General features: G+C 37.4%; 1 protein-coding gene across 1 annotated transcript in view; it reads left to right on the forward strand.

Moving 5' to 3' along the window:
• Positions 1–24,375, forward strand: part of OXCT1 (3-oxoacid CoA-transferase 1) — a 120,825-nt gene that overhangs the window by 31,226 nt on the left and 65,224 nt on the right. The window contains exons 8-9 of the mRNA XM_006207690.4: positions 22,381–22,488; positions 23,777–23,891. Of these exons, the coding sequence (XP_006207752.1) occupies positions 22,381–22,488; positions 23,777–23,891 (223 nt within the window). The remainder of the gene's footprint in view (positions 1–22,380; positions 22,489–23,776; positions 23,892–24,375) is intronic.

Genomic DNA, 24,375 nt, shown 5'->3' on the forward strand with positions numbered 1-24,375 from the left:
AATCAAACTGGTAGTTTGTTCACTTTGCACTAGAAGGTGGGAACACAGTGGATCTTAACCACTCAGCTTGATCATTTTGTGGATGCTGTGAACATTTCATCTCCACCAAGCAGACTAATGAATGTATGAATGTTTTAGAGACTGGCTGTCTTCCTTCCTGCTTTAGAAAAAAATGAACCTGCCCAAGGGATGAACGCAATTCATTTCCTCTTAAGCTGCTTTTATTCTTAATCTTTAGATTGCTCATGCCTTTTGATATTACAGAGAAACTCATAATTTTTCCAAGAGACAGTAGAAAGAAAAAAAGGTAGATATAAACAGGAAAAAAAAAACCCAAAGTTGTATCCACATAAGAGAAACACATCTAACCATGTTGAGAAACCTCATTAGACAGATTGAATTTTAAGCAGACACATCCATACCCAGGCAACTCCTGCTCAGGCCTGTATGGACTTCATTCATACACACCAATCTCTGATTGACATGTGGGGACATGATATTTATGAGGGCTTGGCTGAAATGTCAAACTTGACATCCACTGTGTGAATCATAATATGATAAATGCCCTTCACTGCACTTTAGTATTTACCTGGTGAGACTCTCCATGTCTGTTGATTCGCTAGAAGAATGAGGACAGCAAGAACCTGTTTAATCCCAGTCCTCTTAACCACATTCACACAGGCCAGTTGAGTTGAATACTGGTCACAACTTTTTGAAAGGGCTGTGTGATGTGATACAAAAAGAAAGAATACCCTCTTCCCACTCCCCCACCCTCACCCCCTGCCATGAACCCTGGGAACTCTGGATCCCAAGGCAGAATATAGTCACCTTCCCAAGTGCTGACTTTCGGGATGGAGGTGGTGAGCTGTGGGTGTCACTTACAATGATTGATTATTAAACCTGTTAAATTACATAACATCTTTAATTTACATTTGTTTCTCTTGTAGTCTTTCAGTTATAAGATTTTATTCATGCTTTTGGATTTCATTTTTAAAAACTGATTGCTAAACCATCTGAAAGAGATATCCACCAATTCTTAAGCTACAAATTTAGCCAGATATACACTGCTTTGACAGATGACAGTGTCCTTACATAGCTGAACTAAGTGAACTGATTGAGTCTACTTATTTTTAAAGTATTAAAATATTTAAAGACCATCCATTTCCTTGAATTTTCATGAATTGCAACACTGATTTGAAAATATCTGAATGCTAATGAAGATGTATTTAGTGAAGAAATATTATAGTTAAGTATTTTGGCAAAATAACCTTCTCAGTAATAGAATCATATTATGTTATTATTTGCTGTTTCTACCAAGGAAGCAATGAATATAAAAACACGAAGACTTGGTGAATGCCTAGTATTAACTTCATGGCATTTTTTTTTTTGGCATACTCTTGTAGATTACTGAATATAATTCTTAGCCTAATTACCATTTACATCCAGAAGAATAGCGTAATAGAAGTATAGTTTATTGATAGTAAAAATGTATTAAATCAAGTGCTTAATCCTGTCGTTTTATCTCTTGTTGCTTGGTGACAATGCAGCGGCTATGTAAGAGCCCCATTGTCTCAGCTACCATGGACTTCATTGCATTGTGGGGTAGAAACACCAATGATGGTGAGTCATTTGTATGCCATTATCCTTACAAAATTTTGGTGCTTTTTTTTTTTATTGTTAGTGCAGAGATCCTAAAAGAAAGCCATTTTAATAATATATCCCCCCTTTTTTGATGGATCAGTGAATTTTTGACTTCTTGGCTTTGTAGCTATTGATAATTTTTGAAGCTTTGTGAATATGTGTTTTTGTCAGTCTGCACTGTATAAACCTGGGCTTTTGAATCTCATTGTAAATATGTACATTCTAAGTGAATCTTCACTAGTTCTTAGTGAACATCTTTTGTCCTTGACCACCTAAGGAAGGGAGGGAAAATACCTGGGCAGAGTTTTTCTCTGGTAAAAATAGCCAGGGTGTATTCTTCATCCTTCTCTAATACAGAGCATTCTTAGTTTTAGGACCTGCTTCAGAAAAGGGAAGCCTGTTGCGTCAGTGTGATTTGTTTTAAGTGAAAGGCTGATTCATGTTGTGTATACTGCTGTGTTCTAAACGCTATTAGTTCACAATTATTACAGCCCGTGGCCTGTTTTTGTACTGAGAACTAAGAATGTTTTATATTTTTAAAGGATTGTTAAAAGAAACACATGTGACAGAGACAGTATGGAGCCTGTAAAGCTTAAAATATTATCTGGCCTTTAATAGTTTGCAGCCCCTTGATCTATGGCATAATTTCCATTTCTACAGTCTAAATTAAATGTCACTAAGTATTATTTCTTAAAGGACCAGTGAACTTAAGTAGAACTGAAATAAAATAATGGTAACTGACTTGAAGCAAATCAATGAAAAATTAAATTGAATAATATGAATTTGTATAGACGTAGAGATGATTATGCAATTTGGTAGGCTTGTTTTGGGGGCAACCACAAAGAAAGGAAGATTATATGCAGCAACTTGTTTATCTTGACACAGTTTTTAAAATTTCTTTAATATCTCAATGCCTTTGTCAATAAATCTGACTGTAATAAAATTGTGTATTGATAAACTCATTTTATGAGAAGCGTTTTGCCTTAGACTTAGACTTATACTTGAGGGCCAGTTTCTTAACATACAAATGCACGTCCAGGTGAACATCAGCATCCTGGGGTGGTGGGGTGAGGGCTTCTCCACCCTGACGTGGGTCCAGCACGCAGCTGCTGCTCCTGCCGGCTGGCAGAGCTTCCAGGAGCTGCGGAGATGGTCCAGAGTTGGAGTCGTCCTGTGTCCCTGAGGTCTGGAAGGGCCCTGCAGCTCTGGGTTTTCATCTTCTCTGCAGCTGTGCCCTCCGCATCTGGAGAGAGGGTGGAGGAAGAGTAGAGAGACTTTGGACTAGGTGAGGCTGATTTTCCTCAGCCTTCCTTCCAAACTGTGGCTTTTTGCTTCCTATTTTCTTTTTAGTCAGAAATGTGTTTGTAGGATTTACCTGGTTATTTTTTATTTATCAGTAAGGTACAGCCTGGAATCAGCAAGTTCACCAGGGCAACCAAGTGCTTTCTTGTCTAGCACCAACCCTCTTAGGCAATAGAAAAGCCCCAAACCAGCCAAAATGTATTCTGGTGTAGAGAGACAAAAGTCAATTATTTTAGCTAGATTTAACTTAACTCCGCTTTCTTATAAGCAAAGGTTCAGAAAACCCCATGCTTGAACACCATTTCTGCATTACCATGCGTTTGTACTACTTTATGTTTGCAATGCTTTATGTTTTCAGAGTCTGTTCACGTATGTTATCTCATTTGATCCAGTTAGTCACCAGGTGAGGTGGGAGGGGAAGCAGTTTTATTATAGTATCACATATAAGAAAACAGACACAGATAAATTTCTGGGACTAGATCATTAGAAAGTTGAATGGCTTAATGAAAACGACATTTGAAAGACTTGGTTCAAGTCCCGACTCTCCACGTTCCCTCTGCCACTGTCCTGCCATGACGACACTGAGGCTTTGTTTCTGAGACACTAAACAGTAAGAAGCATTGTGAAGCTCTGACAATGTAGGTATAGCTAAGTGGGCTTTTATGGGAGCTTGCACCTTATTTTAAATGCACGGGAAAGGGTCATGATTTCAGCTTAGATGTTGTGTGTAGAGCAGATTTTACTGCGGCAGGAAGGGAGGCAGGATGGCCAGTGAGGAGACGATTGCACTGGTCCAGGAGAGAGGTGATTGTGGTTTGGACTTGAGTGGGGAGTGGAGGTGGGGAAAGGTGGTAGAACTGAGGGATACAGTATTTTAGAAGAGGAATCTTACCAGACTTGCCGATGCCTTGGGTATGGAATGCAGGGGTAGAGGAAAGGCAGAGACTAAAATGATTCCCAGCCGATGTGAGCAATGGTGTGTCGACCACTGAGCTGAGGAAACCTGGGAAGAGCAGCTTTGGGGAGGAGGAGTAACAAGAGCCCTGCTAGGATTGATTGGCTTTTTAGTTACTCAAGTGGTGATGTTGCAGATGCAGATGGATATGTATGTGTCATGCTCAGAGGAGAGGTCTGGAAGGGAGTTATACAGTTGGAAATAATCCACATGCATTTGATAAGTTGGAGTCATGGAATAGAAAAGGCCACTTAGGGGTGAAGTCCTGGGGCTAAGCCCTAGGACTCTCAGTCTGCCTTCCTCTCCTTCTTCCTTCCTTCCTTCCTTCCTTCCTTCCTTCCTTCCTTCCTTCCTTCCTTCCTTCCTTCCTTCCTTCCTTCCTTCCTTTCTCTGTGCGTGAACAATATCTGAGATTAAGAATTACTTCTTTGCCTCTCATTGGCACTGTGACCTTGGACAAATTACTTTAGAATCCCTGCTTCTTTAGGGTATCTCCTGTCTGTTTGCCTATTTCACAGGTCTATTTTGATCACCAGCAGGTTAAGGCATTTGAATGTGTTTTTTTTAAAGCTCTGAAGTGCTATGTTCTCACCTTGATCCCTCCTGGTGCTTTGATTAATAAACCTCAGATGACTGTTGTTCTCACTGGCCCAGTGACAATGACTATAGAACTACCCCGTGGATGGCAGCTGGCAAGGTACACCCTTCCTGTCCTTTCCCTGTCTCCCAAAGTTCTTGAGATAAGGGAATGAACATGCCATAATACTCCCAATTTCTAAAATCTTAGTGCGTTTTCAAAAAGATTAACCTAGGTTGTTTTTAAAATATATTGTTAGCTTTACTCATCAGTAAATTACCTATTATTTCAAGGTCATCAAAATCAACCTAAACATTGGATCCCTTATTGCATCATCAAAAACAATGATGGCTTTTAAGGGGAGCATTATGGACTCCGTGAGGAAGTTCTGATAAATCTGTCATTTCATTAGCGTAAGTTGCATACAGTTAAAAACTGATGACCTCTCTCTGCCATTATATTTTAAATGGAGGATTAGCCAATGGCCTGTTTATCTCTCTTTGTACTTTGGTTCAGAAGATTCAGATATTCTGGTTTGGGACGAAAACTAAAGTTTGTTCCCTGAAGAAACATGCTTGTGCTAAATACCCATCTTGACTTCTTTTCACTGAAAGTAGCATTTATTATTTTAGGGAGCATGAGAGAAACAAAATGAAGGAAGAAGGCCTCAGATACCCACTGATGACTTGTGTTCCACTGTGGGCATGCCACTGCCTACGCACGGCGGAGTATTTCCCGTATTTCCTTAGGCTGCAGCTCACTGTTGCACATAAATAAATTAGTCTGCAGGTGCGTTTTCACTGCTTCCTTATGAAAGCTTTTCCTTATTGAATTTTCACAGACTCGTGGAAAAGTATGTTTTATTCAGTTTGTTTTTAGATGAAATGGTTTTAAACAGCTGGTTAATTTGGGAGAAATGATAAAAGTTTAGAAACCAAGAGTGGCTTAACTGTTAGAAAGTACAATTGTCCCCCCTTATCTGAGGTTTTGTTTTTCATGGCTTCAGTTACCAGTCATCAACTGAGGTCAAAAAACATTAAGTGGGAAATCCCAGAAATAAACCAATCCTTAAGTTTTGAGTTGCACGTCGTTCGGAGAAGAGTGATGAGGTCTCACACCCTCCAGCTCTGTCTGGCCTGGGATCCCCGGCCATCAGCATCTTCTGCTCCTGACATCCAACCATTGACATGATGGCTCGATGAGCCAGGGTCACTGGAAGCAGGTGCTCCTCCTTCCGATGTGCTGTCAGAAGGTCGGTAGCAGCCAAGCATACATCCCAGGGCCTACATCACTCACTCACTCACTCCACCTCGTCACACAGGCATTTTATCATCTCCCATGATCACAAGAAGAAGGGGGAGCACAGTACAATAAGGTAATTGGAAAGAGAGCACGACTGCTTTCACATAATTTCTGTTACAGTATGTTGTTATAATTGTCCTACTTTATTGTTAGTTACTGTTGTTAATCTCTTAATGTAACGAATTTATAAGTTAAACTTTATCATAGGTTTGTATGTATAGGAAAAGCTACCGTAAATAGGATTTAGGGCTATCCCTGGCTTCAGGCATCCCTGGGGGGTCTTGGAACGAATACCCCATGGGTAAGGGGGCACCACTGTTATGGCTTTCTTCTCTGTGGTTCATTCCACGAAGAAAGCAAGACCACTCGTGTCCAGGAGCACAGGTCACCTTCTCTCTGATTTGGCTCCTGAAATGTAACGTTAATTTCTGTCACTGAATAACTAAGCCCACATTCAACTACTTTGAAGAGAATTTTAAATCCAAATCCCATGGGAGGGAAGTTAAACAGTTATCTGAAGAACTTAGTATCTGTTCTGTGCTTGCTGGGAAAAGCAACTGGGTTATTCATGTAAAAAAGCGATTTTAGTTCCCTTAATAATTATGGGAAAGGATACAAATTTGCCTTGTATTCTGAAAAAGTTCCTTTCAGTTTAGAATTTCATTTTAAATTTTGGAAAAGGTTTGCTGGCACAGACAAAACTTGGGGAAGAAAAATTCATTATTACCAAACGCAGACAAATACAGGTTGACTATGAAAAGCTACAGGATTAAGGCTGTTGAGTTTGAAAGTTTTGGTATAATTTAAATTTCACTCAATTTGAGGAGTTTACAAAGCTCGTTCATTTTGAGAATTGGTGTCTCAGAAGTGGAATTAGACCTTTAGAAAGAAAAGTAGTACTAAGTGAAAATTTAAAGGCAGTTCTATAAATCAGCTCCTGCTATAAAAAGTATTTTAGCTGCTGTTTTATTTATAGAGTTTTTTCCCAATGCTTTTAACATCATGTTTGTACTCGAAAAGTTTTCACTTGCTTTTCCTTTTTTGTTGGTTCATACTTTTTAATGTACAAAGTAGCATTTTACATGTGGAGTAATCAGGACTAGGTTTTATAAAGAGATGGGTTTTATAAAGAATGGAAAACTTTTCATTACATAATTCATTCCCAGGAAATCGGAGGGGCTGTAATGGTCCAAGCAGAATAGATACAGCTGAGGTGTGCCTTACGCCGAGTGGCGTGGTCTCTGTAATTCAAATATTTTCCACTGTGGCAACAGCAGGTAAATGAGTTACAGCCTAACGGTAATAGAAACAACAAGCACTGCAATAGCAACAGCAAGTATTTATGCCCTGAACTTACAGGCAAATCACTTAAAGTCACCTTTTATAATAACCCAGTGAGGTACATTTTATTATCCTTATTTTATAGAAGGAGGAAATGAGGATAAGAAAAGGCTTTATGACAACAAAGCTAATGAGGGGAAGAGTTAAGATCTGAAGACATGCCTCCAAAGCCATGTTCTTAAGTATAAGTGAAGGGTGATGGGTATAGTTGAAGGTACATTTTGCTTTACACTTTGCAGTGTTAACATTCAAAATATAATTTATTACCTCCTTAAGGGCAGGGTCATAGACCTTTAGCTAATTGAATTTTTCAATCAACTGAGTACATCACCAGGACAATGTTAATACTTCCATAAATGCAAAATTAAGAATCATTCAGAAATGTTAACCTCTTAAAACTTATAAAATAGGATAATCTCCTGAAAGCTATAAAATGAGAGCCTTCACACATGGGAAGCTAGAATGGTTTCCTCTCAGTTAAAAATGACATAGACAGTGTTGAGAAACAATAGTTTGAAACCAAGATAGAATTTTCAGACTCTATATAACAAGTACTGGTGATGAGCATCTACTTAAAAGTGGATACTTCTGGTTTCTGTTCTGGCATCTAAGGAGCTTAAAAGTCACTACTCCTGTCCTCACAATAAGTGAACAAACTGAAAATCAACAGATAACAGTTTATTCACAATAACAGTAGTATTAATGTTTTTCATAATTATAGCGTATGGATAAATGAAATGAATGATGGCAATGTTTTAAGGAACAGGAGGGAGAGATAATAATACTTTGTTATAAGGTACTTGCACTAGCCATGAGGTGGCACAGTGTTACTTGAAAGAGGACTTGGATTAGTTGTAACTGTGTATTGCAAACTCAAGCACAACCACTAAAAAGGGTAAAAAAAAAAGTAGTATGCAGTTAACCATACCCTTGGGTTTTGCATCTACAGGTGCAACTTGAATTTGCTGATGTGAAACTCATGTATATACAGGGCTGGCTATAGTTAATATGCTAAGAGAGGAGAAAAAAGTGGAATCATATAGAAAGGTTAATTAAAACCAGAGAAGGCAGAAAGATATAAGACAAAAAAAGAGGCAAAGAACAAAGGCCACAAATAGAAAATGTTACAAATGTTGTGGATATTAGTCCAACTATATCAATGATCCCTTTAAACATCAATGGTCTAAAATATACCAATTAAAAGACAGAGACTCTCAGAGTGGATCAGACAAGACCCAACCATATGTTGTCTACAAGAAACCTGCTTTTGTATTTTTTCCATGTAGTGATATATAATTGATTTACAGTGTTGTGTAAGTTTGAGATGTACAACATGTTCACTTGATATACTTATGTATTATGAAATGATTGCCACTGTAGTGTTAGCTCACACTTCCAGCTCCTCACATAGTTACCATTTTATTCTTGTGATGAGAACATTTAAGATCTACTCTATTAGCAACTTTCAAGTAAATAATATCACACTATTAACTGTAGTCACCAAGCTGTACATTAGCTCTCACAAACTTATTCAACTTATAACTGGAAATCTATACCCTTTGACTAACATCTCACCGTATCCCCCACCCCCAGACGCTAGTATCCACCATTCTACTTTCTGTTTCTATGAGAAACCCACTTTTACCATAAAGACCAGATTAAAAGTAAAGGATGGAAAAAGGTAAACTACGGTAACACTAACCAAAAGAAAGGTGGAATAGCCACACTAATATCAGACAAAGCAGACTTCAGAGCAAGGAAAATTATCAGGGATAAAGAGAGACAGTCCATGAAGATAAAGGGGCCAGTTCTGTATGAGGACACAAGAAACCTCATATGCAGTGACAGTTGGTTCTTGTTTCTGTTTTTTTCCACACTCACAGTGCTGCCCTCACTGTGACCTTCAGAGAGAGCAGCACCAGCTGCCCAGTGCCATCTTCACAGTGGCTTGGGTCCTGCCCTGTGAAGCCCCTTTTCTAAGCATCAATACAACCACTTCCTTTTGCTCCTCTTGCAGTTACTGTATCTGTGTCACCTCAGAGCTTCTTTTTTGCCTTTTTAGTTCTCTAATTCCTTATTTAAATTTTCTTTATTAAAATAACTGACAAGAATTAACTCAAAAGGGACCATAGACTTAAATGTGAAATGCAAAACTATAAAACTCCTACAAGATAAGGGAAAGCCTAGGTGACCTTGGTTTTGGCGATGCCTTTTTAAATGCTACACCAAAAGCACAATCCATGGTCAAAAGATCTATACAGGCATCTCACCAAAGACTATGTATATATATATATGACAGATAAGCATATGAAAAAATGATCAACATTGTATGTCTTTAGAGAATTTCAAATTAACACAATGAGATAATACTACACACCTATTAGAACGGCAAAAATCCAAAACACTGACACCACCAAATGCTGGTGAGAATGTGGAGCAGCAGGAACTCTCATTGATTTTTGGTGGAAATATAAAATGGTACAACTGCTTCCAAAGACAGTTTGGCAGTTTCCAACAAAACTAAACATACTCTTACCACATAATCCAGCAATTGCATTCTTTGGTATTAACCCAATCTACTGGTTGGAACACTTCTTGAAAGATTAATAAATTGCCTGTTTTTGTTTCCCTATAGAATATATAGTGGGCTCATTTGTGCTCTGAATCTGAGCCATTGCTGAGTTTGATATTTGATTTCTTATATTTGTCCATGTATCCAAGAGCTACATTATTGGTCCTGTGTGCTGACTTTTATAAGAAAATAAAAGTTTCATTCTTTCAAGAAGTTACTGCATGTGTGACCATGTATAGATAAAAACAATACTTCACTTACATGTGGGAAATGGATGATGAGCTAGAAATCCATTCTAACTGCACAGTGAGTCAAGTTCATAGCTGACAAAATCTACAGATTAACACCTTCAGAGTTCCTTGGGAATATAGTAAAAAACATGACTGTTCAGTGCACAGATGATAAGGATCTGCTACATGAGACAGTGATTATTGTAGACCATCTCACAGTTTAGTTGGTGAGGTAGTACTAACCTGAAATTAGAAGTTGTGGGTGCTAAATGTAATGATAAAGTAATTACTGTGGGATCCTAGTGGTGGTTATTTTGCGTGGTTTTTGGCTCTAACCCCACAGCCCCCCTTTCTATTTCTTGGCTTTGTTTCTTTGGGTATTTATGTCGGTATTTATGTGTGGTGAATTGTGAAGGAAGGATAGGACTGCAGGCATTTTACACTTTTCCTCTTGGCTCACACGTCCAAGGACATTTGGGTGGGGATGGACCAAAATGGAGTGTGGAGACACACCCTCCATGGAACCAGGGGCCTCAAGGAAAAAAATGGAATTGGATGTCTTTTCGTTTGATTTCTTTAATTCCTATTTGTACCTGTATGTTTGCTTTTGTGAAATTAGGATCATATTTTATATTCTTTTTTGCATTACATAAAACATTAAGAATGTTTTTGGAGGTCACTAAATATTTCCAAAAAGAGGATATTTTAATAGTTATACTGAAATTTATATTAACAACTCTATTGTTGGACTTTCATGTTGTTTTCCATTGCTATTTTTAATAGTGCTTTAGTGGATATCTTTATTTCTGTGCATGTCTGATTATTTGATGAAATTCCTAGAAGTGGATTTTTTGACTTTGTGCATCAGCATTTTACAAGCTTTTGATAAACATTGCTAAATTGTTCTCTAGGAAAGTAATTTCAATTATAATCCCATAATGATGTATAGAAGTTTCATTCTGAAGTATTCTTGACAACATGGATATTATACTTAATTTTTTTTTTTGATAATTTGCTGGGTGAAAAAAGCTGTCCTATGGCTTTAATTTGCATATCTTTGATGACAAGGGAAATTGAATATTTATTGGCTGTTTGTATTTCTTTTGTGATTTTGTGTGTTATATAAGTATTGCTATCATTGTGTGAATGGGAATGTCTCCAGCATTTCATGCCCAGGTGTTCTTGACTCTCCCACTTAGATGATGAGTGGTATAAGAGGGAGGAGGGAGTGCACAATTGTGGTTGACATGTGAACTCTGGAGTTAGGCTGTCTGGATTTGAACCCAGCTTCCTGGGGGATCCTCCAGCTGCTGGACCCTAGACAAGAGCTTGATTGGCTCTTTGGCTAGTAGGGTTTAAAATGAAGAGCATCTCGACTTTGAGGCAGTAACCTGGTTATGGAAGTAAAGATGGATGAGGCTCAGAGAGAAAGTAACTGGCTGGCAGCTGTACCCCCAGAACACATTCCTAAAATGAGGTGTGAGTCAAGTGCTCTGTTGATTCACTGTTTTGGGACAGCTTTCTAAAACTTACAATCATGATTCCCACAGAATCATCTCATTGCAAACGAGGACATATATCCTGTTGAAAAAAGAAAGGAGAAGAAAGGGCCAGAGGGTATTTCTAACATAATCTAATGGTTTGGGAATCTTTACCCGTGTTATTCTCTCCTGAGAGGTTATTGAATAATAAGGCACAGCGTGACTGACAGAAGCTGAGGAGTGCACTCTTGCAAACTGTCTTACTGCAAAGAAAGGGCAAAGATTCCATTTACTGATTTTGCATTCTCCTTTTATTTTATCTAATGACTTTAGACCTACTTACCGATTTATTCCATGTTGGTGTTAACAATTTAGCTTGTGATTGTAAAGTCACTCCGATTAAAATAATAGTGGCTTTCCTCACTCCTTCCAGAGACCTTATAAGAAATTTTTTTTTTCACTTCAAATATAGATCTAGACTGCAACACTGAAGTGATAATTAGGGCTTATGCAAGATTGTTTCACTTTAAAAATTAGCTGCTTTTTATTTTTAAGGATTTACTTTCTGAATCTTTTTGGTTCAAGATTATAGCTGAAAAAAGAAGGCATTTTAAAGTCATAGCTTACATAAATGATTTAAGTGCGAAATGTGTGAGAGGAAAAATGAAAAACATTACTCATTGACCCCTTTTGTGTTTCCGGTTACATTTCTTATAAATGCATTTCTGCATGTATCATTATTGTAGTTTGAACATGTAACATATGTTGGCCTCCTAAAATTAGAGTATTTTCAAATTTCCCAGTGACCTTTTACTAGGCCCTTAGAAAATCCAGGTGCACAACCAAAAATTAGTAAAAGTGAGAGGATGTAATTGCCAAGGTTTTAGAAATTTTTTTCTGGCGAGAAGCCACTATAATCAAAAAAAACTGCCCTAGCAACACTGGTTAAGACGAATTCTCTTCAGAGTTCTTTCAGGTATGGAGGAAAGAAATCACATTGCTTTTTTGTGCAGGTTAGCTATTGCTATTTCTGATAACTCTTCCAAAATTGGTTCCTCGTTCTATAAAATAAAAATTTCACACTTCTTTCTGCCACTCCTGTTCCCACCTACTCGAAGTCCTTTCACAGGTGCCATCTCTCCACATTCCTCCAAAGATCACATCCTTCCCTGACTCCTGGCCTTTGCCCTGGCCATTCTTGCTGCCAGGAATGCCCTCCCCATTCTTCTCTTTGTGGCTCATTTTCTACCTTCTCACTGAAGCTCTCCATCTATTTTAGCGTTTATTACCATGTTATATTGCGATTAGCTGTTCACTTATGTCCTCTGTTAGACTGTGAGCACCTCATGGGACCTTGTCCTACTCATCTCTGTATCCCCAGCACCTGGCACAATGCCTGGGCTGCAATAGGTGCTCATTAAATGATGTTTGAATCACCTAGCCGGCAGGTGACATGAACATCAATTTGCAGGCTTAGCACTGTTGTGCCCATTTTAGTTGATGGACATTATCCTGCTGTCATCTAAGAAAGTAAAAGACACCTTATGTTCAGTGGTTCTTCCTGATGGCTTTGTATTTGAGGACTTTGTTGGGCCCTGCTTTGAGAGACTTAGTAATCTGTGATTCCCTTCCTTATTACCGTGACTGGCTTCCTCTGACTTCTCTGGGGTCATTTTATCTCAAGGTGCGTCTTTTAATGCTAGCTAAAATAGATGGTGTGTCTCATTCAGTAGGCTTTTTATTGCTCAGCTAAAGGAGAACAAGCCATATGGTTGTTAACTAGATATATAAAGGATTATAAATTAGTGGCAAATAAACTGGCCTTTTAAACGCAACAGCCTGGTTAGTCAGGAGAGAATTGGCATAGCAAATACACAAGCATAGAGGAGTATTGAAGGTTTACTAAGTGGCATGGAATTAAAACCATGTGCTGCATTTAACAAAGTGCACGCAGTAAAAGGGGATTGATCTTGTACGCAACAACCCAGAGTAACGAGAAAGATGCTGCAGACAATAATGTCTGTGCTTTAATGTCTTCTTGTGGAACAATCCAGTAACTGATGTAGACTGACAACATGCAAGGCCTGGAAAGAATAGTAGGCATCATTTAATGTTCAGTTTTTACACTTTAGAGATGAAATGACCTTAACGTGGTTCACATGAGAACACAGAACTAGATGATGGTACAGCTAGAACTCAGAATCTATGTCTTTTGACCCCAAAATTCAGTTCTCTGTGTCATATTCTGTTATCTCCTTGTTTTTTAAGGATAGGAGAAGTCAGTGAAGTATATGGCTTTAGAATCATGTGGACAAAGATCTCTCACAAACTATAGACAGCAGTCAATTACTGTTTTCTATCAACCAGAGCCTTCTTTAAGGGGAGAACTTCTGTCTAAAAGATCAGGGTACTTCTTTTAATTGTCATTCTTTTTAAAATTTTTTAAAATTTTTTATGTTTTGAGAGGGAGATAATTAAGTTTACTTATTTATTTATTTTTAGGGAAGTACTGGGGATTGAACCCAGGACCTTGCGTGGGCTAAGCATGTGCTAAGCATGTACTCTACCACTTCAACTGTACCCTCCCCACCTTAATTGTCATTCTTAACTTTTTGAATACGTTGTTGAATTTTGAGGATGAGCTATGTGTGCTGAGAAGACCTTTCAGATTTGGGACTTTGACCAGCTTTATTTACTGTAGGTTCTAGTCACTGCTGTGAATGATAACCTCAGAGTTAGGACTGACCCTGGTTATTTAGTGACGGGTAGAGGTTGAGATTAAATTTGTTGGAAAAAACTGAATCCAAGTGATGCCAGCCGTAAAACTGATTGTATGTCTCTGCCAGTTGTCCTAGGGGAAGAGTCATTTGATCTTAGTGCTAAAATCACAGCTGAGAATGTGATGAATATGTTTGAATGTCTTTAGGACTTAAAGGTCTAGTTTGGGAAATTGAACTACGGAGAGAGGAAAGAGGCTATTTTGTTTCAAAATGTATTTATTTTTGCATCTAATGACTACTTTATTACACTAAATCAGGGAAATCAAACATGGCATTTTAATTTTCTTAATGAAATAAATAGGATTCAACTTTGCTTACTGCTACCTAGTAATGAAAACATATTGAGAACATTTAGAAGATTAAATGAAAAATAAAGCTCTTATTCAAAACTGCACATGCTAAACGATTTTAAATTTAGGAATTGAGTCATTCACAAACTGAATTCGAGTTACAATCCCTGTTGGATTAAGCAGCTATTTATCTGTGTTCTGGAAATGCTAGGATTTAACCCAATTCTCCTTTGCAGTTTCTGTGTTAAATACTGTGTTCTTGCATTATAAAAAGTCCCAAATTGATGAAACAGTCTTAAAGAGTAGCCTTTTAAAGTTTTACTTGACATCACAAATAGGCAGTTTTTCTGTGACTTTAAAACCCAACACAAACTTACTTTCTCTCCCTGGTTTTCCATAACTCTCTTCATTGAAAAATGTCCCTAGTTTAATTCTGTTAATTATATCATGTCTCTCTCTTTTTCTTGGAGTGTGTAATAATGGTATAATTTTTTTCTTACTATTATAGATAAGGCTGGTGCTTTGAATGAACGTGTTAGAAGTATTTTAATTCTTATGGGTAGAGGTACTCATTTTAATTTCTTCTTTGGATTTGCTAATAAGATTTTCTCTTAGAAAAAGATATGACAAATAAAATTGGATAAAATAATACTGCCTGCATGTTAGTAAATCACATGCTTAGTGAAGACTGGCATTTTTAGTTACATGAAAAGTATTAGGCAAGATACCATCATGGACTAGACTGTTTGGTATTAGAGTCAGTGGAAGTAAAAATAATACTTACCATAAACTCCTTTTAAATTTGTTTTTTAAAAACAGTTTTTTCACATTATAAAAATTACTGGGATAGTTCATGAAGCAAGTAATATTCCTACTTTTTTGAGGTCAATATGTCCTATTAATTTTGCTGCTAGTCATAGTTTTAATAAACTGTCTTATCTTAGGCAAAGCTTTTCTTCTAATGAGTTCAGATTGCTTCATCCATTTGCCTTCTCACCTCCTGTTTTTAAATGAGACGTTGTAGGGAGGAAGGGCTGTTTCTGTTTTGTAATGAGGGGCACTAGGTTTAAGGTGATTATCATCAGCTCTGAGGTTGGGCAGCAAGTGGAGAAAAGAAGATTCTTTTGGTGATCTGAGGATATCTCTGTCACACAATCTTTTTGCTGGTGGTTAGCTAAACCCTTTTATTTCCTAGAAAAAAAATTAGTAGGCTGAGTGTTATTTTACAATATTAAGTTTGATCTCTGCTGAATTTCATTCAGTTAATTGGCTCATTTTATTTTCCTTACTGGTAGAGACCAAGCTTTCTATTTTCATTATATCAACTATTCTTTCCTATCTTGTATCATTCTCCAATTTGATAAATGTTTTTATCCACTTTGTTCCAGCGATGCTATAAAGTAGCTCGCAAGACACAGAAAATATACAAGATAATGTCAATTAAAAGTAGGGCTATAAGGAGAAAGAAAAGCAATGGTGGGGCTTTAAAATGGAGCTGGGACTGGATTAAAGTTTATATACTATAATGGCAAACATAAGATGTCAAATAAGAATTACTCATTTCTGTAGTTTGATAGTACAAATAATTTAAAGGAAACTAGTGATCAGGTGAATTACACCTCTTCTTGCTAATAAAACTAGACAGAATTTTATCTTAGGCACCCTGTTTTAATTGTAAGAAAGAACTCTCTTGATTGCAAGAAAGGGAAACTGACTCTTTATAACTGTGGTATAAAGATGCAGGCTTGTTCCAGGGATGTACTATTCTTGAAGCATTAAAAGAGTGGCTGGCCTCCTTGATCATTGTTTTTCTCACCCAAACTTTTGCAATCTTAAGGATTTTATACGTCACAAATATTCTTGTGTGTGAACAGATATTATAGCTTTCATCACATTTTTTAAAGAAGTATGTGTTTCCCCCAAAGTTAAAAACCACAGCATCGGAGACCTCTAAGACCTTGTCAGGCCATTGGGTACTTGTTATCTCCCTCTCTGTGCAGGTTCCCTATTTTCTTCATTGTTGTATTTAGTATGTGCTTAATTCATATTTGTTGATTTAAAGTGAATGAAACCAAGTCACATTTCCCCACTATGTCTATAAAACTCTTGTGTGAGGGGCTTGGTCAGGTGCTTTGTGATATCACACAATGCTTTTCTCCTGGCTCCCCAGTGTGCTAGCTGGATCTGCACATTAATGAAGTTCATTTGGAATGGCTTGGTTTGGGGTGAAACTTGTACTGGTGTCTGACGGTATTCTTTTCTGTTTATGACCTTATAGACCATCTGTTTAATAATCCATTTTAGAACACTGTTGCGAATTAAGCCGCATTTTGAAAAGGTGTATCTATGCCTCTCCATCTACTGACATCTCTACCGTTTTTCACTTGACTGTAATTCTGTGACTATATTTTCAGGCCCTTTAAGAATCCTGGGATATAAATTTGTGGATCTGCAGCCTAGAATTCTTTCAGAGAACCTAGATATTTCTTCTTGAAATTCAATTCTTCTTTAGCCATATTAGTTCTGCCCTTTCCCTGATGGGGGAATCAAGAGGAAAGTGGAATTGAACTCCTGTGCTTTTTTCTGTGTTCAGTCTCCAGCCATCATGATGATCATGTCTGAACTCTCCCCATCAGCAGCAAGAACAAAATCGCCCCAGAAACCACTCTTTCATCATCTTCAGCATTTGGACATAACTCATTCCAATTTTGTACGTTTTGACCTATCTCTTAAGGTGACCTCTTTCATGTGACTTCCATTTGTCCTAGGTAATGCGTGTTTCTCTTTTGTATGGGCCCTTCTTAAATATGAGGAAACACATAACTAAAATAACTATGTTATTGTGTTTTTTGTTTGCCGTTCTCTCATCATCAAGATGATCCGTTTCATATTGTCAGAGTAGGGGTGTTGAGAGCCTCACATCCCTCGTAAGCCCTTCTGCCGTTTAGTTTTGGACTACTTGATCCTGCTTTTTTTTTTCTCTCAACTTTTTGAAACCTGCTTTCCTTCAAAGACCAGAATACATTTCTACGTATGCCTGGGATTCAATTCCTGGTCTATTATAAATTCCAATTTTACCTTGTCACTTTCTCTCAGGGTTTCCATCATTTCTGCTTTACCAAGAAGTTTATCCTTATTGGTTAGCTGTCCAAAATCATGGTTTCTCTCACTCTTTCATTCTTAAAAATTGAAACTTGTCAGAAGACAATACAGAATTTATCAGCAGAATATGATGAACAGAAGATGTTCAAATAATTAGTGTCATGACATCACCATCTTATATCACTATTTTGTTTCCAAGTCAGGTTTGTCATTTCTGTTAAAAATATACCATCTACATCTTTAGTTTGATGAGCACTGTGATAATATGGCCATTAGTGTGATACCCTCTCTCCCTTTAAAGTCACTTTAAATATATTCTACCACATCTCATCGCTAGGTCAGCAGCTTCCCAGGCAAGTGCATATTTTCTTGACATAGCTTGTTTTTTTGCCAGCTTCTTTTCACTGGACACTAGACAGTGTCCATTAGCATGAGACCCAGTCTGCCAGGTTTCAATAATGACTATTCAGTCATCTTTACAACCATGTTTAAGGTTGCAGATCATGAATAGTCATTCATCCTTTCAGTCTTTGTCCATTTCTATAGAGATGTCTAAGACCCTATGTATTTGTTCTTGGCCCTTTTAGCTTTCATGCCATTTTCTCCCTTACTTTTGTACTAGTCACATCACCCCTTAGTATGAAGCTTACAAAGATTGTGCACCTTCTTGCTCCTTTGAATTTTCTTTTTCTTTTTCTTTTTCTGCTCCTTTGGATTTTGGGAAGGATGCCCTGAATGCTGACCCCCCTTTTGCTCTGCATTCCCTCTTCCTCTTATCCATTCTTAGAGTTAAATTAGTACCTGGAGCACCCCTGCATCTACCTTGTAACTTCTGTTGCTGTTCTCTCCCTCTTCTATTTTTCTGGTTTTCCAAGACTTCTTTCTTTGTTTCTTTTTCTTTGTTTCTTTCTTTCCCCCTAATTTGGGGTTACTTAGTGGTTTTTTTAAGTAATGATTCTAGCCATTATTGCTTGTTGTTTGCTTTTTAAAATTTCTTGATAAAAGACGAATATTCATTCTAAACCTTTTTGAAGGTTAAAATGACTCAGGATAAAAAAAATCTGCAGTGTGAGTCCTCCCCTTCCTCCCACCACAACCCTCTGGGTCACTTGGCAAGGTTTGCAGGTGTGCAGCTTTTCCCACTAACCACCTCCACGTCGGGCCCATTTTTGGGGCTATGACCATTGAGGTTGTCACTGAAATAAAATAAAAAATAAGAAGGTTGTTGTCCTGCTGCGCCTCTGTTACTTTACCTGAGATATAAGTAATGTTTGCCGAGTGAAAACAAAAACCTTGCCACCCGAGGATGAATTCCTAGCTTTCTCTGAGCTTTAAAATAAAACTTTTCAGAATTACCAAGTTGGAAGGGTGCAGGACAGAGAAAGCAACCTTTTAAAACAAAGTTCAGATCAATGATAATTAACATTTCCTAGCCTCTATTTTCTTGCTAATGACTGAAGACAAGTACTAATTAGAGAAGCCTCAAGTGTCTCGGTTTCTCCATGCACCAGATGGTGCTGCGTTAGAACTATGCACAGTGCCAGGGAGAAGCCTGGGTTGCTCTTAGCTACCACCTCTTCTCCATCTTCATCTTGTCTGAGGACACTGAAGCATGCCCAGTGCTTTGCACTGAGGCTTTTTCTTTGTTCTTTTTTCTCTACCTTACTCATTTCTGATTTCAGGAGGTACATTTCTGCCATGCTTAGTGAGTGCTCTCGTGAGCTTGTAGTTTTACCTCTTCCTGAACAAACTCATTTTATTCATCTTTTTTTTTTCCAAATTTCCTCTGACTCTTCTGTTATTGCCTGATCTCACCAGACTTCCCACCCCCATTGGTTCTTTTTTACTGTTCTCTCTCAAGATCACACAAAACCAGCACAGAAGTCTTCAGTCCCTTCAGCAGCTAGCATTAAGATAGTTCTGCCTCTTCAGTTTTTTTTTTTTAATAAACTGTTTTCACAGATTGTCTGAAAACATATGTTTTCTTCTTTTGGTTTGTACTTCAAATATTTTCTTCCTTTACGATTAACTCTGCTAACCAACTCTGAGAAAGCTTTGATTCTTATATAGAAATCTTCAGTTCTGTTGAGTGTTGATATTGTTTTGACAAATGCTGCCCATGCATTTTCTTCAATATGAAAACCATTGTATTAGGATGACAAAGCCTGGAACTGATTACATTTAACCAGATCCTCGCTTTTCATCAGAGCGGTTTTACTAGGACACATTCTTTCACTCCATTTGTTGTGAAAGTCATGATGTAATTGCCCTTGGTAAAGAAAGTTTGCTTATTTTGGTAGTTTTTTTTTTTTTTTTCGTTAAAACTTTCTTTGGTGGAATCAGAAGGAAATAGCGATTGGGTCCTGTCGGCATTTTTGGCTTAAGTGAGAGGTATTACTCTGTTTTCTTCTCCATTATGCTCCTTACCCCTGCTGAAGGGTAGAGGCAGGGAGACCAATTGGGAAGCTGCTGCAATAATTCAAGCAAGAGATAGGAGGGCCTGAACTTTTGAAGTAGCATTAGGCATGGAGATAATTTGCATCACCTTCAAAAACATAAACCAAAAGGGTTTCCTTGATTTATTTCATAGTGTTGTAAGTGCTCTTAGAGTTTAAAACCACAGTTTTTCTTAAGTCTCTGTTTTCTTTTTAACATGTTCTTTCAGTACATGTCTAACTAATCAAGGAATTTATCACATACCCTTATGTATCTCCTAGTTTTTAAAACTGTCTACTTGCTGTCTATTGCATTTTTAAAAAAACAAGTAGGTTTTTCACCCTTTGATTATAAAAGTAAAGTTAAACAAAAATAACTTGTATTATCACCCAGAGATAATAATTATTAACATTTCAGTGTTAATTTCTGTTGTTTTTTCTGTTTTTTGTAGATATGGAAATAATTGTTTGAGCCAAAGAGCGTATTTGTGAATAATCATCTATACAAAATCTTGTGTTTTTATGAAACATTATGAATTGTCATTAAATATTATGAGAGCATAATGTTGGTTTGTCACGTGGATGCACCCTATATATTTTACAATTATCCTATTGTTGATCCTCGAGGTTGTTTCCAGTTCTTTATTAGGTTAACAAATGCTGTGGCCAATATTTTCATGAGTGATAAATCTTCACATATGTGCTCAGGATGATGGCTTCATATATATCCTTAGAGTAATACATCCTCAGGATAAAATTTTGAAGTTGAGAACTTCTTTGAAGGCTTGAATTAAATCAATGTGAAGATGTGAATTAACTCAAATGGCTGAAATTTCCAGCTGGTTGAAGAGTCAGAAGTGGTGCTTAGCTGCTTTGCACTTCCTACGTGCACCCCCTGTTTACCTGGTCACCACCTTGGTTACAATGCCCTAGAAGAGAAGAGAATCACTGTGCAGGATGCCAGGTAACCTGATGACTATGTAAAAAGTAAGGGCTGTGCTCCTGATATATCAGAGCATAGGGCAGTTTGGAGGAGAAGATACAGAGGATAGTGATGGGGAGTCTCCTGCCTCCTCTTAATTCATTCTTAGATGAGTGTAGATTTGTATCTCTATCCACTGTTTCAACTTGGATGCCCACATATTTACGGACTCTTGGAGTTTTTGTTTGATTTTTGTTAAGATCCTTCCGTTTGTCAAAGAAGATAGCTTTTATCTACCATGTCCTATTCTTTTTCAGATATATATATCTGAATATATGTATATTCTTTTTGCACAATAATGAAAATGGCTCTTGCAATCCTGTTATTCTTTCCATGTAGGAGGAGTGTGGTGTGGGTATACATGGTAGAATAACATAAAGAGGGCTACTTAACCTCAAAAACTTCTGGAGAATTCACTTATTAGTTAAGGAGACAAGTTTTATACAACTTTCCTTGTACAAGTCAGTTCATTTAAGCAAATAGTCCTCAGATTTGGCTGTGGCATCTATTAAGTTGAGTACTCTCAATCTTCAAAATAATGTTTTTCTTGGCACAGAAAGATAATTTCTTGATTCCAGCAATGTTGAGCTTAATTTTTCTTGATCCTTGTTATTATGAGCGTTTTTTTTTAATGTTGGTATTGAAAAAACAGTTTCTTTTGTCCTTTTGAAAAATGAATTCTAAAATAGGAGACTAACTTGAGGCACCCCATATTGCTATAAAATGCCCCTTTTGCTCTGCGAATGACTTTAATTCTAATTATTAGAATTGTGAGTTATTAGTTGATATTTCCTTTTTCAGATTTCCATATTGAAATTAGTGATCTATCTTAAAATGAAATTATTTCAGCAATTGCAGTTCTATCACGATCCTAGGAAGCTAATGACAGTAATAATTAAAAATGGTTACAAATCACATTTGTCTCTATATTTAAAAAGCAATTGACCAAGCAGATGTTGTTACAGATTTTTGTCTTTGATATGATAAATTCCTCATTAATTTTGAAAATCTGGATTTAAGGCATGTGCTTTCAAGTTTTGCATAGTTGAGCTGCAATTTGTGAAGGTTTGAGCAGCTGTACTGACAAACCGTTTGACAAATTTGTAACAGAGGCTGTTTTAAGCAAAGTTTTAGAGCTTTGTGTTCTGTATTTTATATTCAGACACATGTATTTGAATTTCTTCTTTTTTCATGGGTCTAGAAGTTTGTGTGTGTGTATTTATTCTTTTTGATGTATACGTATATTTGTATGTGTATATGTGTGTATTTCACAGTGTATATCCAACCTAAGTTGGAGGTAAAAATGCATATACTTCACCTTTTTTTTAACTAAAAAATATTCAATTTAAGCTCTCACTATTTAATTAAAATTTTTTTTCTCTTTGCCTAGGTTGAAGAAATTGTGGATATTGGATCATTTGCCCCAGAAGACATTCATATTCCTAAGATCTACGTACATCGCCTTATAAAAGGAGAAAAATATGAGAAAAGAATTGAGGTAATTGACTTAGCTTATTTGTCAGTTTTTATGGGTCTGACTATCAGAGATGTGTCCCTGGGGCCATTCCAGAAGATAAGGAGTGAGAGCCGAACAGAAGTTTTGCTTTGAATCTTAATAGGTGCTTCTTCTGTGTCTGTCTTGAGGGGACATGATCATCTCTGTTATTGTCCAGCTCAACGGTGCCTTGTGTTTACAAAGTGTCTATCACTAAGTTACGTGATTTTTTAGGCTGTGTCTTCCAGGCTTCTGTAACCATCCTAATTTCTGATGCACCGTTTTGGCTGGCTGTCCTACAGGGTAGAGAAGGATAATCAGGTATTTGATGACTTTATCCCTGCTGGACTGTTAGTGTTTGAGTGTCCGGAACTGTCTATCTGTCTTGTAGTCGTTGCACATTGCATAGAGTTCAGAAAGAACATAGTTTCCCATGAGTGCTGGGTTGTGGGCAGCTGGTGGGTATGTGAGATCGTGGCAGGGAGAGGGTACCAGGAGCATTGGCGGTATTCTAAGGCTACTGAAAGTGGGAAGACCAGCTGGGCCAGCATTAATATCAAGACTGAGAAGTGTCTAGAGATCAGCAACAGAATAGACATGCAGTAAGAGATATGAGGGATTCAGGGATACCCTCTACCTGTGGACATCAAACAGAAAGACATTCTGCAATCTAAAACTAATGTCAGGGTCCAAGGAGGGAAAAATGGGACACTTGCAAACAGGAACCAGACTCTGTTAAGGAGATTTAGTAAGGGAAATAGTTTTCTGGCTGGTTTCTGGATATTTTTATGATTCCTGTGATGCACTTACAGCAAAACCAGTCTCGACTCTGCAGGTGGAAATAGGCAATTGGCAGCAGTAATACCCAGTAAACACATTCTGACAGCCCCACAAAAACAGAGTCCCAAGGTCTATTCGTTTTTCCTTTGTTCTGGCTCAATCCCTGGGCACCTGAGGAGAATTCAGTTGCAGGAGGTTTACGAGTACTAGTGGTAGCACTCAGTGTGACAGTAACAGAGGGATTATTTGCTTCAAAGAGACAGAACAAGTATAACTTCCTCTTCAAACAAAGCTGACCTCTTTCACTTACTTTCTGAAGAATTATTTCTGTCATCAAATGTCATCCATGTGATTCTTTAGAAAAAAAAAAACTTCTGTTATATTGCAGATTTACCTCATACTAGTAATGGGAGAGAGTTAAATTTTTCTCCGATCTAATTTTGTATTTCAGCAGTGATAAAATACAAGGTATACCTCAACCATGAATAATTTATTTCTGTTTATTTTAAAGCGTATATCAATCCGGAAAGAGGAAGATGTAAAAACCAAATCTGTTAAACCTGGAGATAATGTAAGGGAACGTATCATCAAGCGGGCAGCTCTTGAATTTGAGGACGGCATGTATGGTATCCTTTATCTTTCTGGGGCTGGGCAAAGACATAGCCCTCACTTTTTACATATTCATCAGTTTGTTGGCCTCCTGCACAGTGATTCTCTTCTAGTTCATTGTAAGTTCTAAAGCAATTGGCTGAGTTTTACAAAATGTGGCATATGACCTCAAGATACCAAGATACTTGAAACTGGAATTATAAACCTTTTGTCTTCTTGAAACAAAACGATGCCCCAGAATTTTTCAGCTATTCTCTAACATGCAATGGATTCCAGTACGATTTGGTATTTGGCTAAAAGTAATTGGGAAAAGAGATTACCCAAGATGAGGGCTTCAGATCTCAGAAGCACTAGTTATAGCCAGTGCTATTTATTTTCTGTGTTCTGACATTTACATACTTGTTGAAACATGAGATCCAGCTTCTTAACAACCTCTTGTTTCCTTGGACAAAGGTCCCGTGAGTGTACCTTTTATGTCTGATGTTTTGTAAAGGTATTCAG

The sequence above is a fragment of the Vicugna pacos genome, chromosome 3 (genome assembly GCF_048564905.1).
Source record: "Vicugna pacos chromosome 3, VicPac4, whole genome shotgun sequence".
Taxonomy (NCBI): Eukaryota; Metazoa; Chordata; class Mammalia; order Artiodactyla; family Camelidae; genus Vicugna; species Vicugna pacos.